The sequence below is a fragment of the Polypterus senegalus genome, chromosome 1 (assembly GCF_016835505.1).
Source record: "Polypterus senegalus isolate Bchr_013 chromosome 1, ASM1683550v1, whole genome shotgun sequence".
Taxonomy (NCBI): Eukaryota; Metazoa; Chordata; class Cladistia; order Polypteriformes; family Polypteridae; genus Polypterus; species Polypterus senegalus.
This window is the reverse complement of record NC_053154.1, coordinates 305,529,481-305,548,776: the sequence shown is the minus strand read 5'-3', so window position 1 is coordinate 305,548,776 and position 19,296 is coordinate 305,529,481. Positions and strand designations below refer to the sequence as shown.

The 19,296-nt window shown below is 38.8% G+C and overlaps 1 protein-coding gene across 7 annotated transcripts in view; it reads left to right on the top strand.

The window, feature by feature from the left end:
* LOC120514561 (catenin alpha-3-like) overlaps positions 1-19,296 on the top strand; it is a 2,459,329-nt gene that overhangs the window by 225,977 nt on the left and 2,214,056 nt on the right. For all 7 annotated transcript variants that reach the window (XM_039735001.1, XM_039735009.1, XM_039735017.1 and 4 more), the window contains exon 4: positions 10,562-10,728. In XM_039735001.1, the coding sequence (XP_039590935.1) occupies positions 10,562-10,728 (167 nt within the window). The remainder of the gene's footprint in view (positions 1-10,561; positions 10,729-19,296) is intronic.

Sequence of the window (19,296 nt, the reverse complement as noted above, 5' to 3'; positions counted from 1 at the left end):
TGAAAGGAAACTAGATGGTGCAGAAATTAGAATACAGAGAAGAATATGTAGAGCAACAAAGCTTGATAAGATATGGGGGTAAGATAATCAGTGGTACTGTTAAAGTTGGAGAAATCTCAAAGAAAATATACAAAGAAGGTTCAAGTGGTACAGGTATGTAATGAGAAGAGGGGTAAACAATGTTTGAGAAGAATCACGAATATCGAGGAGAAGAGGACAACCTAAGAGAAAGCAGATGGTCTGTGTGAAATTTAACCTAAGAGGTGAAAGAGATAACAGACAAAGAAGTGTATAACAGCTGTGGACTAGGACCCGGACACAGGCAGACGGACATCGTTGTTGCACCCAACACACTTTTATTTACAACTATATTTACAATTTTCATGCACTCAGAAACCCCAGTGCCTCCAGCAACGATTCCCCCAATGTCCAGGCCTCACAGTCTCTGTGCCTCTCTCTCCTGGCCGCCTCCAGTCCTCACTCTAGCTCCGTCCTCTTCCACCCGACATCCGCCCATGACTGGAGGGAGGCGGCCCCTTAAATAGCAACCCGGATGGGCTCCAGCTGCTTCCCGGCATTCCTCTGTAGCCACGCCCCAGGGTGGCGGAAGTGCCGGCTGCGCACCCGGAATCCGTCCGGGTATCCCCTGTCGTCTTCCCCCCAGCACTTCCTGGTGTGGCGGAAGTGCTGGGCTCCCGGGATATTCAGGCACTGGGGCGCCGCCTGGCGGTGGCCACGGGTCCCTACAGGGCTGGGCTTCCAAGCCCTTTACCCGAGGCCCCCAACATAACCAGGACGGACGCCCCCTCACGGTCCTCCTGGGCGTCGGGACCACACAGCCCAAAATGGGAGAGGCTCTTCAAATATAGTGACCCCATATGGAAGTAGGAGAAGCTTTAGAAGTAGTAGTAATGGTGGTTAGATGCTAAACTGCACCTTTAATGAGCCCACTTTCACCATAATTAATGTGATTATTTAATCTTTTTGTGCATTAAGTAGATTTTGGTATAGCTTTTCACATCATTAACCAAAATAGGTTTTAGTCTTCTTGGTTTGGGTCAAAAAACTGCTTTTTAAAATGTCATCACAGATGAGCAGATATCTGCCGTCAATGTCACAGACCTCTCATCACAAATCAGCATCCAGTTTTTTAACACAGAAATGAGTTGAACATAGAGTGACCCACCGTGGGAAAGAAAGCCACATTTCATTCTGTCAGGTTCTTGGCAATATACACATAAACTAACCAGTTCACTTTTTATAGCTCCTTCAGGGAAACTCTCAGACACTCCAGAGCTGCTGTGCCAGTCCAATTGGTCCCCTCATAGGAGGCACGCCAAGAGTTTCCTACTTACAAACCCATACCACTTCAACTTGGTTCTCTCAAACTCGTGAAGCATCATTTCCACTCCAAGATTCTACTTTATTGATGAAGATCAGGCACAATGCCAGTCAAGTAATGGGAAAGAGTAGGATGCTTCTATACCAGATAAGGAGCAGCATTAACCAAGTGGATCCATTGAAGACTTATCTCAACATAAGGACTCGCCAGAAAATTGTGGACCCCAAGACAGCAATTCAGAGAATCCCTTTTGACTACCAGGATTCACACTAGTGGCTAGCTTCAGGCTCTCAGTAAAATCAAAGCACTTAAAAAGCATGCCCCCAGTGGAAAGTACCGTGTCACCTTCTGACAACACATTAAAGTGCATGTATTTACTTGCATTTCCTTTTGTAGACCATATAAATTACATAACAACCACAACCAGTTTTATTTTGACAAGTACCCATCTGTCCAAGGGATTTCCTCTGGTGTGTTTCAGTTCCTCAAAAATAAGACAGAGGTTCAGATACGGTTAACAACTGGTACAAAAATCAACAATATAAAGTGCAGTCAGAGAAACTGTTTTGATTCCCAGGCAAGGAACAGGCATACAGCACCCTGATTCTCTAACCTTTTAACTGAATTCATCATTGTCATTTATTCATTTTATTATTGACAGTTTTGTGATTGCGTGGCTGTTGTGTGTTGTGTCTTCACATTTCTGGCATTTAGGATGGCAGTGAGATAGGATTCACATTTAAGTTTTTGATTAAATAATTCTTAAATAACTTTGTTTTGATCTGTGATATTTTAAAGGAAAGATTTATTTACTGATGTTTTTCTTTTGACTTTTCATTACTCTAGCTGTGTCTTTTCTAGGCTCGAAAAGTTGAGCTGCCTTTGAGTTGGCGAGGTAGGATCCAGCCTGAGTCAAACTCATATCAAATTGTTATTTCTCAGTCCAATAACGTTTATTTTAAAAGAGTTTAGGGAAATTTAAAAAAATCACAAAATTCAGAAAAAGATCATGCAGAATAAAAAGCAAAAAGGAAACAAGGTTTCTTCTCTGTTTCTTTACAATGTTAGCAGTGAAACTTTGGTTACATTCTGTACTAGATTGTTACTCTTCTATGGATAACTTACATAGGCTTCACCTTGGTACCTCAGTATGTTCAATACAATTATTATGTTCAAAACATTCATTATGTTCAAAACATTCTGTACAGTTTAAAACTGTTTGCCCTCCATGCCTTACCAACTGCAAGGCAGATCTTAAACAAAACTAGTCTGTCTTCAGAATAATAGAAAAATAATTAGAATATTCTATTTACAATTTAGCTTGCAGGGGTTATAATAGAACCTCCACTGACTAAGCACTAATATATAGGCAAACATTTTAAAATTACTAAGAAAAAACTTCTATCAACCTAACATAACCTAACAAACTAACAAATGGATCTTACAATTACTGTTACTGATTGTGGATGTCAAATCTTCTATTGACTTCCTAGCATTTTGATCCTTGGCCATTTCCTTCTGTTCATTTTGCATGCTATCCTCAGGCATTTTCACCTACTGAACTATTTTTGTCAAGTGTAAGATACCAAAAATTCATTACAGATATCACCCATGATTATGCCAGATAGATAGATAAGGCACTAAAATAATAAATAGATAAGACAGATAGATAGTAAGTCAGTGAGTCTGTCCGTCCGTCCTTCATTTGTTCCCAAAGGAAAATTAAGACTTTACAGTAGGTCAAGAAAAACAGAGATATTATAACAAGAAATAACACACCCAATAACTTGAAGGCTGGCTAATGATGAGAGAGCTGTTGCCGTCTAATAACAGACTTGTAGTTGGTAGTAAAATGGATCAGATTGTGGTCATATCTTCCCACTGGTGCAATAGGTATACTTTTAAAGACATTTAACATTTAGATAAAGCAAGTCCAGCTCATTTTGCACAAGAATGGAGCATGACACATACTGATGAAAGTTTTTCATTGTTCCCATGATTGAAATTACTGCCATTCCAAGGTTGGAATGGATCATCATTAGATTGAACAGAGTGTAATTTTAGATGTTAACAGAGTCAATCATTTCTATTGCTGACTCCTGCTTTGACGATCATGTAGAGTAATATTTTGCTCTATTTTCCCCTATTGTATTATTAATATGTAGCCTTTGTCAAAATGCCTCAAATCTCACAGACTTGCCATGGTGTATAAGGTATTATAGTATATAACTTCTCCCCACCTTCCCTTCTACATCTATAACCTCAGGCAATTGGGTGTAGTTAAAGACAAGCAGGACTTAAGTTACAATTTAAATAATGTATTATTGATAATATTCATAAATAATAACAATATGCAAAGTACATTTGAATATTGGCAACCATATAACCTGATAAATGGTGATGTGTAGTTCAGGCGGCACACTGACTTGTAAGTTACTTAAAAATGTCTCTAGTTCATTTGTGGTCAGCTTTCTTCAGAACAGGCCGCATGCCTGTTTCAATATGGCTGCCGAGCTGTGCTCTTCATTGTGTTGTCCTTTTTAGTTCATGGTGTGAGATGGTCTTTCATCAGTTTGGTAAGAGAGAGAGATGCTCCATCATCAGATGTTAGTAAGAGAGAGCGAGGTTAACCAAGCAAATTTTATAGATGTTCTGTCCAATCCCCTACAGCCAATAGGGCATCATGATACTTAAAGGCTTCTGATACAAGCCAATTCCAAACAGCCATACTTCAGACCAATGGGGAAATAGAACATCTTAACACCTGCCACCCCCAAAAACCATTTGTTGAGGTAAAGTTTGGCAGTTAGACAACCTGGCTTTGTGTGGGGGATGAGAGAGAGACTCTAGCAGAAAAACATTTGTTTCAAGCCCTTCCACCAACTCTGTCATAAAATTCACTTTCCTGACTTAGTTTTGCTTAAATTACAAATAAAGAAATACAAAATATTTATCAACTTATATGCAAAATCTCACATCACGACAGGAATATGTATTATTTACTTTTTTTTTGTCATTTGCTAGCTGTTACACCATTGCCCATTCACATAGTTGTGTCATCCTCCTCCTGCCTTTTTTAAATTCCAGCTAGTCATATCAGATGAAATTTAGCAATTAGATATGAAGTTTTGCCATTTTCTGTAATTCCCAAAATGGCACAGTACCTAAATGTCCCACGACTCACCATGAGATGTAACTGGTAGAAAGTCCATCCAGCTCATTTGACAGCAATTGATCTTTCCTTATTATATGAAGGCAGGCCAGTTCTGAAACCTTTCCGCATTACTTTTATCCTAACTCCGGCTCTTTGCTCTTTCTAACTTTGGACAAAGCGCTTCTCTGTTAAGGTGTAACTGAGCTTGCAAGGTGTTAGTGATCGCAATCCTACCAGCTAACTATGGAAATATATAATATATCCCATTTTACATTTGCCAGAGTCTCTTACATTTTTAGAATAAGCAGGCCCAGAAGCAAATTGTTAATCAAAATATTGTGCTTTTATTATTATTATTGTGAATTGTATGAGACAGCAGCAAGGGTGTTCAGCAAGAACTCCAAGAGAAAATAGCTGTTTAGGTGGTTAGCACTGCCATAATCAGTGTTTCTATAACACAGTGTTTTCCAACATATGGGCTGTGGCAGTATTGCAGGTGGGCTGCAGCTAATCCTAGACGAACCCTTCTACTCATGCTCTGACAATTACACTTGTCAGTACAGCAGCTTCACAGGTGAATTGCATCACTCTTGGATGACCTCCCCAATCTCCTCACTGACAATTGGTTCACCATCTAATGCTGTAATGCTGTGGTGATCACGCGGGACTGCGCTTTGACGATCGTGCCTGATTCACCGAGGGGAACACCTTCCTGAAGGATTGCGTTGAATCCACAGATCCACTTTGTGGGTGGTGAACACACTGGTGTGTGATAAACTGGGTGATGACGTCACAAAGGTTAGGAAACACTGCTATACCAGATTTAATTCATTTCATTATTATTATTATTATGATTATTATTATTATTACTAGCAGAATACCCACGCTAGTAGTGTGTTAAAGCAGTTATGATAAAGAAAAGGAAAAATTTTAATAATAACGTAACATGATTGACAATGTAATTGTTTTGTCACTGTCATGAGTGTTGCTGGCATATATATATATATATATATATATATATATATATATATACAGTAGTGTGAAAAACTATTTGCCCCCTTCCTGATTTCTTATTCTTTTGCATGTTTGTCACACAAAATGTTTCTGATCATCAAACACATTTAACCATTAGTCAAATATAACACAAGTAAATACAAAATGCAGTTTTTAAATGATGGTTTTTATTATTTAGGGAGAAAAAAAATCCAAGGCTGTAATTTCTGCAAAAGGCGGATCTACTAAATATTGATTTCATTTCTTTTTTGTGGTTCCCAAATTTATGCACCTGCCTGATTTTGTTTGAACAATTATTGCACACTTTCTGTAAATCCAATAAACTTCATTTCACTTCTCAAATATCACTGTGTGTGTCTCCTATATCATATATTTAACTGACATTTTTTATCGTAACAACCAACGATTTATACAGGAAAATAATGACTATTAACAAGGTTGCCAAACAAGTCGGCGTCAGAATATATAGTCAAAACTTGAATATATAAAGTCATTCCCGAATATATAAAGTCAAAACTTGAATATATAAAGTCACTGTCGGAATATATAAAGTCAAAACTTGAATGTATAAAGTCAACATCGGAGTATATAAACTCACTCCTGAATATATAAAGTGAAAGTCAAAATCTATTGATTGAAACGACTTTGAACTGAACTAAGTGAACAAAAACGTATTCAGAAAAATAAATTAAAAAAACACTGTTCGGTTAATGTTTTGAAAATGATGCATGTGCCCTGCCCAGGATTGGTTCCTGCCTTGCGCCCAGTGTTGGCTGGGATTGGCTCCAGCAGACCCCCGTGACCCTGTGGTCGGATTCAATGTGTTGGGAAATGGATGGATATTCCAGCACTGACTTTATATATTCCAGCGCTGACTTTATATATTGAAGTTTTGACTTTATATATTGCAGAGCTTACTTTACAGCCTGTATTCCGACGCTGACTTTATATATTCAAGATTTGACTTTATATATTCCAGTGCTTACTTTATATATTCCGAAATATTCCAACACCGTCTTTATATACTCAGGTTTTGACTTTATATATTTGGGAATGACTTTAGGCTTTATATTCAAGTTTTGACTTTATATATTCAGAAACAGGTATTGACTTTATATATACCAACTGTCACACATGTGCGATTAGGAGGCAGTCAGAGAGCCTAAAGGTGAATGAAACATCACGAGATGAGGGGTTGTCACGTGGTGCTTACCTGAACTCTTTTTGCCAACAGAAACCAAGACGGGAAATAATAAATCAACTTTCGGGTTTTCAAGATGGCCGCGATGACGTCACTTCTGGCCATTCCTGATGACGTCACTTCCGGCCGTCCCTGAGTCCCTGATGACGTCACTTCCGGCCAACACTGAAGACGTCACTTCCTGTAAAGCTTCCAGACTGCCAACCATTTCCTGTCACATGTTTTTTCTTTTACATATAAACGCCATTTTGTCTCAATTATGTATTCACTGTAATTCAAGACTTTGAATCAACATCTTTTTTTTTGCTTATTGTCTCGCCGACAATATATGGGAATGGTCCCCAAACCTTTATTTTTGTCTAAAGCAATTATTTCAATCACACAACGCTGACTTTATATATTAAAGTTTTGACTTTATTTATTCCGACAGTAACTTTATATAATCAAGTTTTGACTTTATATATTCGCAAATGACTTTATATATACAAGTTTTGACTTTATATAGTTAAATGTAGTCATCATTGCATAACTTTTTCTTTACCATAGAAATTTAAAGACTAAATTCAACTTCCATTCCTAACAAAGATATTTCTGGCAACTAAATAGAAGCTACTTATATCCAAATTCGAGCTATTGAGCTGTCGCCTGCCTGCCTGAATAAGTCACCCTCGCTCTTACTTTTTTACCGTTCATTTAATCATGGCTAGTGGCGGAAAAATTATAAAACGGAAGGAGGATTACGCTGAGTATGGCTTTACCAAAACAATTATTGATGGCGAATCCATTATTCATAAAGCTTGAATTGGTGATCTGTTTTTCTGTGTTAACCTCATATTTTTTCATACTTCTTCTCAAACCAAGGGGGTGCGAGGGTAAAATGAACCGGGAAGCGCTGATCAATGTAATCGGTGTACCAGGAAATCATGCATTGACAGAAGTTCCCCTTTAGAAAACTAAGAAAAGGAAACTTTTTAAAAATAACGTAACACGATTGTCAATGTAACCTTTTGTAAGTAGTGCCTGGAGGATTCAGTGTGGAGAAACTCTAGAGACAGCGTGTGTATTAACTTGTGGATTTTTCTGTGAGTATTTGGTGGCAGTGTGATGAAGTTGCTTCGGAAGACGGCGTTAGCCGCGGAGCTCAGCTCAGAGCGAAATGAGGTGAATGGGAGGGGAGATGATGACGTGACTCCCCCACCCGCCTTAACTGTCAACCCCCCACAAACACAGTCTCTCGGAATTTGCATAAGCACAGCCCCTCACCTGCAATTTTAACTTAGTTACAAAGTGATCAAAACTCTCGTTTATATCCTGCGTCCTCTCATTAAACTTGTATCCCGCATTACCCGTGGGCATGACAAACGCCAGCGGCAGCCTGTCCATGAACTTAATTTAAACTTTAGGTTTACACCGTGCTTTGTTTCCGAAGTAGCAGCACTCATGAATATGGTAGTATATGTCACTCACTCGCTTCTTAATGTTTCGCTGCCTTTTTAATTATATAATGCATGTTTTCTTCAGCGCTTTTTGGAGCTCTTCCTGGTTTTCTACGTACTGCGTTGATAGTCAGTTCACGTGATTACGTGGGAGGCGTGATGGTGTCACACGAAACTCCGCCCCCCACGGCTTTCGAGCTCAACTCCATTACAGTAAATGGAGAAAAATAGCTTCCAGTTATGACCATTACGCGTAGAATTTGAAATGAAACCTGTCCAACTTTTGTAAGTAAGCTGTAAGGAATGAGCCTGTCAAATTTCAGCCTTCTACCCACACGGGAAGTTGGAGAATTAGTGATGAGTGAGTGAGTGAGTCAGTCAGTCAGTCAGTGAGGGCTTTGCCTTTTATTAGTATAGATTATGATTAGTGCAAGTGTGAATATGTGTGAGTGTAGCCGCCTTTGCATAAGGTGAAGTCAGGCACGTGTTAAAGAAATCTCTCAGTCCAAAAGTTTGTTTTAAAAATATTTTGTGAAAGTTAAAGGCAAATAATCCATACAAGAATAAAAAGAAAAATAGTTACACACAAAGAATAAAGGCAAAAAAAAGGGAAAAATGTATCTTCTATAAACTTAGTTTTTCTTATGAAGCTTTGGTTACTTCTGTACTTAAAGGTTATTTATTTCTTCTTCTGTATGCTTTAAACATACAGTTCAAAACTTAGATCTTTTAATTTACGAGTTCGTGGCTCAGTTACCGTGCATAAGCACGAACGCGAGCACAAAAAAGAATTCTTTCAAGGACACGGTTAAAAAACCGTATGCCTCTATACCTTACACAAGGCAAGGCAAAACACTTACTAAAGAACATTGTTTACTCAAAAACTGTTAAGAAATGACAGGAAAATACCAACTCAATTCTATTCACGGGGGTTTTAGGAACCTCCCATATTTTATGCACTATCATCTAGTAAATATTCATACATTTTATAAAACTAGGAAAATTACAGTGAGTGATTGACATTTGTCAGTCTGTTACCTGTCTTACATCAGATGCTTACAAGGTTGTCTTCAGCTCTGCATGACCCTGGATTGGATTAAATGGGTTTGAGAATGACTATGATTATTATTGCTATCATTATTATTGATGTCATTAGTAAATAAATATGGATTTTTTTAACATTTTAAATATGAACCAAATTAACTTTGTCATTTCAAAGCAGGGCAGCATAGTGGTACAGTGGTAGTGCTGCTGCTTTGCAGTAATGCAACCGGAGTTCATGTTTTGGGTCCTCCTTGCATGGAGTTTTCATGTTCTCCCCGTGTCTCAGTGGGTTTCCTCTGAGTGCTCTGGTTTTCATCCCACAGTCCAAAGACATGTAGGTTAGGTGGATTGGCGTTACTGAATTGGCCACTGATGTGTGCGTGTTTGCCCAGTCCAGTGATAGCTCCTGTCTTGTGCCCTAGGCTTGCTAGGATTGACTCCATCCTCAAGATTAAATGGGCTTAGAAAATGGAATGGTATATTTTCATAGCAGATTTAAATACAGTAGTATATGGAGCACTTTTAATTGTTGGTGTTATTATAAAGAATTTTATGTGTTGGTACAGATCCATATTTCAGTATATAGTGCCTTCCACAATGACCAGTAGTCCTTTCTATAGAAAATATTTATAAAGCAATGTACTGTGCATCATGGCACAAATCAGTCACTTATGTTATATAGCACCTTTCACACTGCAGACAACCATATAGCATTTTACCAAAGTCATCCACATTACAGAGAAAATCATATGAATGGTATACATTGTAATTTGACAGTGAGCAATATTGGAGTATTTTGTGATGTGGTATAAATTACAATCCACACCCATCAATCCTACACCATCCTAACCTGCTTATTTCAAGATTATTCGTAGCCAGTGTCTGTCTTGGCACTCTCAAGTGCAAGGAGGCGTAATCCCTAATGAAGCTCCAGTTCACTACCCACGCTCCTTCACTTACTGGTCCTGCTAATCGAAATGTTTTTTGGATATAGAAGGGAACCCTACAGAGACACACAGAAAAAATACACACTGCAAAGGCATTGCTCCAACCAGAGATTTGAATCAACGATTCTGTAAGAGTGAGGCAGGAGCATTCAGCCACCATGCCACACATCGATTAATCAATCAGTCAAATCACAGTTTATGTTAGAATATAAATCAATAGATCTTTCTGATACATATTAAAGCACAACACAATTATTAAGTCTTTGTTATGAATCACATTACTCTGAACCCAATGAACAGCTCAGGCCTTCTAAATGTTGGGCGCTTTTTTAGTATTCCACTGTAAAGGCCTCATAAGTACAGAATAAAGAGTCAGCCTGTATATTTTAAACTCATGGTGTCCTGTATCCTCCTTTCTTTCAGGTTGCTCCCTTTCAAAGACAGCCAGTGTGTTCACAGATAATCCCTGCCACCTGCCGGCCCGAGAAGACGTGGTGCAGGCCGCCCGGGCGCTCCTGGCAGCGGTGACGAGGCTTCTCATTCTTGCAGATGTTGTTGATGTCATTGTTCTGCTGCAGCATTTGAAAAAGGTAAGGCATTATCATGAACAAAAAGACATGCAGGAAAACTTTTATCAGTGTTATGTACTGATTTTTTATTTTGTGCATAGCATCCATACCACATGCACTTCAGAACAGGTCATCCACCTGAAGCTAAGCATGTTTGGGTCCGGCCAATACTTGGCTGGGAGACCAACGAAGAAAAATCGGTTGGGTTGATTGGGGTTACTCTGTGGTTTAAATGTGGATCCCTTTGCCCCAGTGCAGTGAAGGGGACATTGTGCTGTAAAAATAGCACCGTTCTTTGGATGAGACGTAAAACCAAGGTCCTGACTCTTTGTAGTCATTAAGGATCCCTGTGCATCCTTCGTAAATGGTAAGGTGTATCCCAATGTTCTGGGTAAATTCCCCCCCACGGTCTGGTCATTCTGGCCCACTAATCATCCCCTGTCTCTAACTGGCTAACTATCTCTCGCCCCTTCACCACCTAATAGCTCATGTATGGTGAATGTACTGGTGGAAAAGTGGCTGTCGCTGCATCATCCAGGTGGATGCTGCACATTAGTGGTGTTTGAAGTGGCTCCTTGCTCACTACATAAACCTCTTTAAGTACTTTGAAAAGCGACATATATTGTAAATGTAATGAATTATTATTATTATTATTATTATTATTATTATTATTATTATTATTATATCACTATGGTTTTAAACTTTGGTAAGTGGGCAGCCTTTAATTCATGCATATATAACACAGCATTATATTCTCAAACCTACATGCACACAAACAGACTCTCAAGTGAGTGAAGAAATTCAGAGAGTCAGAAAGAGTCCTCAAGTCCTTCTATCATCCAGTCTTTGAAAGCATACTGGCAGGCTGCATTACTGCCCGGTAATGAAATGGCTCAAAAATGGAGCACTCAACACTGCAGAAAGGTGTGCACTCAGCTGAGCCCATCATGGGAATGTCACAACAGGACCTACAGTGTAACACTACCATGGTAGTTAGCATCATGAAGGACTTATCTCACCCTTTCCACAGCCATTTTGAATGGTTAGAATATGGTAAGCACTTCAAATCAAAAACAGTGAAACTGAGAAAAATAACAAATGGTCATCTTGTCAGACATTCCTCAAAATTTATTACTTAATAATTATTTAAAAAAAAGTTATACCTCTAAGATTTGTATGTGTTATAAAATTACAATTACTTGAGGTATTTTAAATCTTCACTTTTTAATATTTAATATTAATTTTAACATACAATTTTTAATTTGCAGTACAGGCTGCAAGATGAGCTGCATTTCACTGCAAACTCTGTGTGTGTATATGTGATAAATAAAATCTAAATCCAGCACCCTAATCCAATTCTAGGATACCAGGGCCTATCCCAACAACACTGGGTCGGTACAAAGCAGGACACAACCCTGGATGGGCCACTCACACTCACTCACTCACACACTCACACACACGCACACATGCACATACACACACATAGAGCTGTCTATTAACCTGATGTTGAAGGAACAGTGAAGTATTTGGGCATGGGGAGAACATGGACACTCCACAATGACAAACACTGGTCTCCTTGATCTGCAAGGCAGCAGTGCTAACCAGTGTAACTTGATGGAAAATGAATAGCTGTTCAGGAACTACAACCGTGATGTTGCACAAGGCACAACAGAAAGTCCATGATAGCAGACAATACAATACAATACAATTTATTTTTGTATAGCTCAAAATCACACAAGAAGTGCTGCAATGAGCTCTAACAGGCCCTGTCTTTTGTACAGCCCCCCAGGCTTGACTCTCAAAGAATACAATGAAAAAACTCCCAAAAAACCCTAGTAGGGGAAAAGAAATGGAAGAAAACTTAGGAAAGGCAATTCAAAGAGAGACCCCTTTCCAGGTTGGTAGGGCGTGCAGTGGGTGTCAAAAATAGAGAGTCAATATAATACAATACACAGAACACAAGTAATCCTCAATACAGTATAACAGTAAAATAAAAAATAGTACAAGTTCAGAGCAGAATATAACAGTATATGATATCACATAATATGATTTGGACCAAATGTGCCATTACACTGCTTCCTTTTTCACTCACTCATTCAATAGTCATTCTATTTAGCACACAATCTAAATACATCTAAATTCAATTTGGCAAAGTATAAGCAGTACAGTTATGTAGAGCAAGAATCCATGCCCACAACATGGAGTGCAAGGTAGGAACCAAGACAAGATGGAGTCCCGGTCTATCCCTAGACACACAAACACCCTGTGGGCCAATTAAGAGACATTAATCAGCCTGACCTACATACCTCCATTAATCCTTACCTTGTCAAAATTCAATGCCAGGTTGAAATTATACATAATCTTGAAGTTAAGAATAATTCTTAACATTTTCCCAAATGTAGTTATTCCCAGTTGAGTCTCCTTTTCAATGTCACACTCTTCACTGCTCTTCGATTCCTCCTTTAGGAACTATGTATCTTTGGCCAATCTGTATTGGGCGAACATTGTAAGGTGGCCCTCATTTGCCCTGCAGATAGAGGTCCTGACTTGACCACCGGCATAGCGGGTGGTATATATCACTCTATTAAAATGTCTCTTTCCAAACAGGATGTTGGTGCAGTAGATAGTGTTGTTGAGCTTGAGTTTCTTTTGCTCAGTCTCCGTCCCGTGTTAGGTGGGTTTTCTCCAGTTTCAGCTGTTTTCCTCACACATGCCAACGGCAAGTTTTAAATTAATTACTAACCAGTGCCAGTGCAAATTAGGCATTCACCTAGGGCGCAGATGATAACAGGGGGCAAAACCCAGCCATACAGGTTAGCTTGTTAGTCAGTTGGCGCACTAATAAGCTTGGCCTAGGGCTCAAAATAACCTAGCACTGGCACTGTTGGGGACTACAATTAATAGAAAGATTCCTTGTCCAAGGCTGACTCTGGCTGAATAATGTACAGATTGACTTAGGCCTCCCACAACCATGAACTGTATTAAAGTTTTTGAAATCTTGTTACATGACAATGTGGAGTGTTGCCTTAGCATACAGAAGGGTCAATTAAAACTCACTCATTTTCTCATTGTGAATGTTGGGAGAGACTGGAGTACTCAAGTTGAACGGGTGTTCACTAAGAGGACACCAGCACCAGAAGACTGTCTAAAACATTGGACTAAATGGGCTGAGAATGTTATATTATATTACATTGACTTTTCCATCATGAAGAGCCCCTGCTGTGAAAAACATCTCCATAAGAGAAAGCAGACCATCCTGTCATGTCCTACATGTGATACGGTCAGAGGTGCAACAATAGTGGGAGAGACAGCTAAGAAAGTTCAGGAATGTAGTTTGAAGTAGTATGGACATGTGATGAGGTGAGACAATGATTATGTGAACAAAACAGTGATGGTAATGGAAGTATAGAGGAAGAGAAAGTGAAGGGAGATCGACACAGAGGTGGATGGATAAAGTAAAAGACGACCTGAAGGAAAAGGGCCTGTCTGGCGAGGAGATGCAGGACTGACCTGTATCCTGTGGAGAAGGCTGATCAAGCACATCGAAATGGCAGGCAATTAAAATACAATTTATAATCTGGAAACAGAACACCAAGCATTATGTACAAAGAATTATACATATAAGTTACAGATAATGAGACTGAGAACAGTTGCTTTTTCAGGCTTCTTTTTCTTCTTCTTCTTTCGGCTGCTCCCGTTAGGGGTCACTGCACCACTCGGAGTATTTAAATCACTGTATCTGAGTGGGGAATCACAGCAGCAGCTAATCGGAAAGAGAATTATCGGTATACAGTATCAAGCACACGCTGCCTCAGCCACGGCAAAACGTTTCAAAGCCTTTCTTGTTTGGACCTCACGGTTCAGAAACACTTTCATCCCAAGAACTATAAACATACTCAATCAATTGCTCCTTGTAGAACTGTTTGTACTTATAAGTACAATCACCTCACTGTAAACTTGCACTACAGTTATATATCTTTCTGTCCTCTGCATCTTGTTCTGTTATACCCATCACCTGCATGTCCTCCCTTACCACATCCATAAACCTTCTCTTAGGCCGTCCTCTTTTCCTCTTGCCTGGAAGCTCTATCTTTAACATCCTCCTCCCAATATACTGGGCATCTCTCCTCTGCACATGTCCAAACCAACACAACCTCGCCTCTCTGACTTTGTCTCCCAACCATCCAACCTGAGCTGACCCTCTAATGTCCTCATTTCTAATCCTGTCCATCTTCGTCACACCCAATGCAAATCTTAGCATCTTTAACTTTGCCACCTCCAGCTCTGTCTCCTGCTTTCTGGTCAGTGCCACCATCTCCAACCCTCATAACATAGCCGGTCTCACTACCATCCTGTAGACCTTCCCTTAGCTTTTTCAGGCTGAGCATTGCCTATATGTGCAGTGCCTATTTCATGCCCTTATTCAATACATATATAAAATAAATACCAAGAATGTGGTATTTTTTTGTGATCAGGTATTTGATAATGAGCAATAAGTTATCTATCTATCTATCTATCTATCTATCTATCTATCTATCTATCTATCTATCTATCTATCTATCTATCTATCTATCTATCTATGAAAATCATAGAACATGGCAAAATCATAGAATCACAGTGTTAGGCTCAAATAACACACACTGGTGGACCCATTACAACAGTAAAAAAAAAACATAATCACTAAAAAACTTTGTATTATTGATTCACTCATGGTTTGATCTGATACTAGTTTTTAATTTATAACATTCACTAGGAAAAATGTGTAATAATGGGAAAAAAGCAGATGGGGCAGTGCACTCTAGCAAAACTAAAGAGGCAGCCTAAAATGTAAGATTTGCATAAAATCTGTCCTACAAGAAATAGATGCATCAGTCCATTTAAAGACCTGTTTTAGCAATATATTTTAGAAGATCTAATAAATGTAAATGACCACTCATTATTATTATTATTATTATTATTATTATTATTATTATTATTATTAAGGGCACGCAAGGGCACAGTATTTAGCTTCAGTCTCACACCTTATGCTGCCAAGATTTAGATGATAATGATGGTACATTTTATGATTATAATTTCTATTACTGGCACTGCAGTGAACTAGCACCTGATCCAGTGTCAGTTGCTGTCCTGTGTCTGCTCCTGCTAAGGCATCCACCAGCACCCTATGCCACTCAACTGAATTAAGTAGATTTTCATTTTTTCTATTCTTTTCATGGTGATGGTGAAGGTAATTACTGGCTCTGGACTGGATTGGACTGGCATCCCCATCCTAGTTTGATTCCTGCCTTGCCCCTGATTCTTTCAAAATAGATACAGCTTTAAAGTAGATTGAATGTGAGTTAATAATTGTATGTTTTTTTTCATGCCAGTGATGGTAATAGTAGGTAAAAAGTGTTTATATTATTATAATGATTACCCATCAATCCATTTCCTTAACCCAGTGAAAGGTCGTAGGGTAGCTAGAACCCTTTGGGCAAAAGAACGGAACAATCCCTGGCCAGAATGTCAGTCCATCACAGAGTAATGCACACCCACACACACGCATACACACACAAGGGGTCAGTGTAGCAGTGGCAGCTTACCTAATCAGCATGTCTTTTGGACTGTGGGAGGAAACTGAAGCATGTATTAGAAACCCAAAGGAAGAACATTCTAGTTCAATGCAGAGAACACCCTGGATGTTAGCCCCCTTCTCCGTATTTTTTTTTTGTTAGCTTTTTCTGTCCTCCCTTGCCATCAGACCTTACTCTTATTCTATGTTATGTAATGTTGACTTATTTTAATTTCCTACTATGTCTTTTTTTTTTTTTAATTTTTCATTATGTAAAGCACTTTGAGCTACATTTTTTTGTATGAAAATGTGCTATATAAATAAATGTTGTATTGTATTGTATTGTATTGTGCATCTCTTTTTATGATGATGATTATTCTGATCCTGCAGCGGTCTGTTGTCCCATCTGGGGATTGATGCCAGGAAAGGCTGTGCCACCTACTGGATTTAGTGGGTCTGAGAATCTTACATTTTGTTATGCTGCTATTATCATAAGCTCCTCTGAAGGAGAGGCCATGTTTTATGCATAACATTCTCGTGGTTTGTGCAAATTTTATTGTTGTATGCAGATAGTAAAACTGAAGCCTGGTTCTTAAGTTGCTTTTTACAGCTGAAGTTATATGTTACAGATTTTATTGAAGCAGCTTATGAGAAACATAAAAAGGCAATGTGTAGAATAAGCAGACACATCCACACATGTGAGGAGCCTTGCAGCGTGGCACAGTGCTGCCTCATATTTCTTAGGACTTGGATTCGATTCTTAGCTCTGTCTCTGTCTGGGTGCATGTTTCTTCCCATCACCATGTAGGTTGTCTCTCAGTGTAGGTTGGGTAGATTCGCAGTTCTTAGTGTGACTGGCACCCTTTCCTGCCCTGTGACAGATGTTGCCATAACTGGCTCTCATCTCCCTACAGTGGATTCAGAAAGTATTCAGACCCCTTTACTTCTTACACATTATTATAGTGTAGATTAAATTTCAATGAATACATTTGCCATTTCTGCCCATCAATCTGCACTCAATAACCTATAATGACATAGTTCAAACATGTTCTCAGAGAAGTCTGCCAATTTTTTAAAAATCAGAAACTAAAATATCTCATTCATGTAAGTATATAAATGAAGTTTATGACCTTTGCTGGGACACTCCATGTTGTGGCCATCCTGGTTACTTTGATTCCCCTTCAGATGTTTCTAGAACTTGACTGGAGTCCACCTGTGGCATAACTGAATTCAATGGACATTGTTTAGAAATCACACACCTGTGTATAGAAGGTTCCTCAAATCACACCGCAGGACAAAAAAGGCAAGCCATAAAGTCTAGGAAACTGTCAGTGGACCTCCATAATTAAATTGTGGTGAAGCATACGGTAGATCAGACCAAGGGGATAAAACAGTTTCTAATGATTTGGTTGTTCCCAGGAGCACAGTGGCCTCAATAATTGTGAAATGGAAGAATTTGGTGCCACCAGGATTCAATAAAATCAATATCTTCAATAGAAAATAGCAGCATTTAAGCTGGAAATGCACATGCTTTTCACATTTGCTTATACAACTGGATAACTGACATATCTTATATCTAAACATCTACAAATGGAAGTGTGAGTGTGTCTATCCGGCCCAAAAGTGAGAGGTGGAGTCGGGGTAAGGGCTACACCACTGAGGAAACAGAAAACTCGCTTAGCTGCTAATAACACAAGCGAGGCCAGCACTTCAGCAAAACAGTATCCCTTTTACTTTTCCTCCCTCCAGTAATGCACAAGTGAGGCGAAAACGTCGGCAAAACGAAACAACATTTATTTATATAGCACATTTTCATACAAACAGTAGCTCAAAGTGCTTTACATAATAAAGAATAGAAAAATAAAAGACACAGTAAGAAAACAAAATAAGTCAACATTAATTAACATAGAATAAGAGTAAGGTTCAATGGCCAGGGGGGACAGAAAAAACAAAAAAAAACTCCAGACGGCTGGAGAAAAAAATAAAATCTGTAGGGATTCCAGACCATGAGACCGCCCAGTGCCCACTGGGCATTCTACCTAACATAAATGAAACAGTCCTCTTTGGATTTAGGGTTCTCACAGAAGGACTTGAAGATGACGGTCACGTAGACTTCTGCCTCTTAATCCATCCATCATTGTTGGAAACCTCCTAGTGACGAAGTGAAATCTCCAGGGCAAAAGACGAACCCAAAGGTCTTCACCTGAAATGAAGGCTCTAGGAGTCAGTGGATAGGCAAACAGAGTAATTAGCTTTATTGCAATAAAACAATAACACGGACTCAACCCAATTCGGCCAAATCGAGTCGAGCCCCGAACAGTTAAAAGATTACGGTTTATATTATCATTTCTTATCACTCCGACCTCGCTCAAAACAGCTCATTCACAGTTCATCCTGACTCCTTTTTGTGTAGCTGGCCTGCCACATTCTTTCATAATAACCGCTATTATTTTTATCTTTTGTTATTGATCTCTACTTTTCTGCTTTGCTTTCTAGTCGGCCTTGAGCTTACAGACGTTCCCCCTTTTTCCACCCTTGGCTGTCTTATCTTATCACTTCCCTTCCTTGGTCTTCAAGCTAGTTTATATTGGTGGCTAGAGCTAAGCTTTAATTGAAAAAGAAATATGGCATGTGCCTTTATTTAACCATTCGTTTAGCAGGCCTGACTTGCATTAATATTTGCACTAAAGTTAAGGCTTATATATTTTCTATATTTATTTATGCTAATACATGAATATACTAATTTTATTTTCTATACTAGGAGAGAGATGCCCAGATTAGTTCCTTTCAATTACCTGACATCTCTACATTTCATTTTTTTTTCTGACGATTTCAATAGTTTCTATGACCCATGGCTTTTTACAGCACAGGCATACACAGCTAGTGGATAATAATAGTAACATGAGATTTTTTTTTTTTTTTATTATTCCATGAATGATTTTGACATCATTTACCATTTTGCAGCATTGTTCACCATTGGTTTCCTTTATGTCATAAACATTTTTCTTTCTTTATTCATTAAAGTATGATATTAAAAC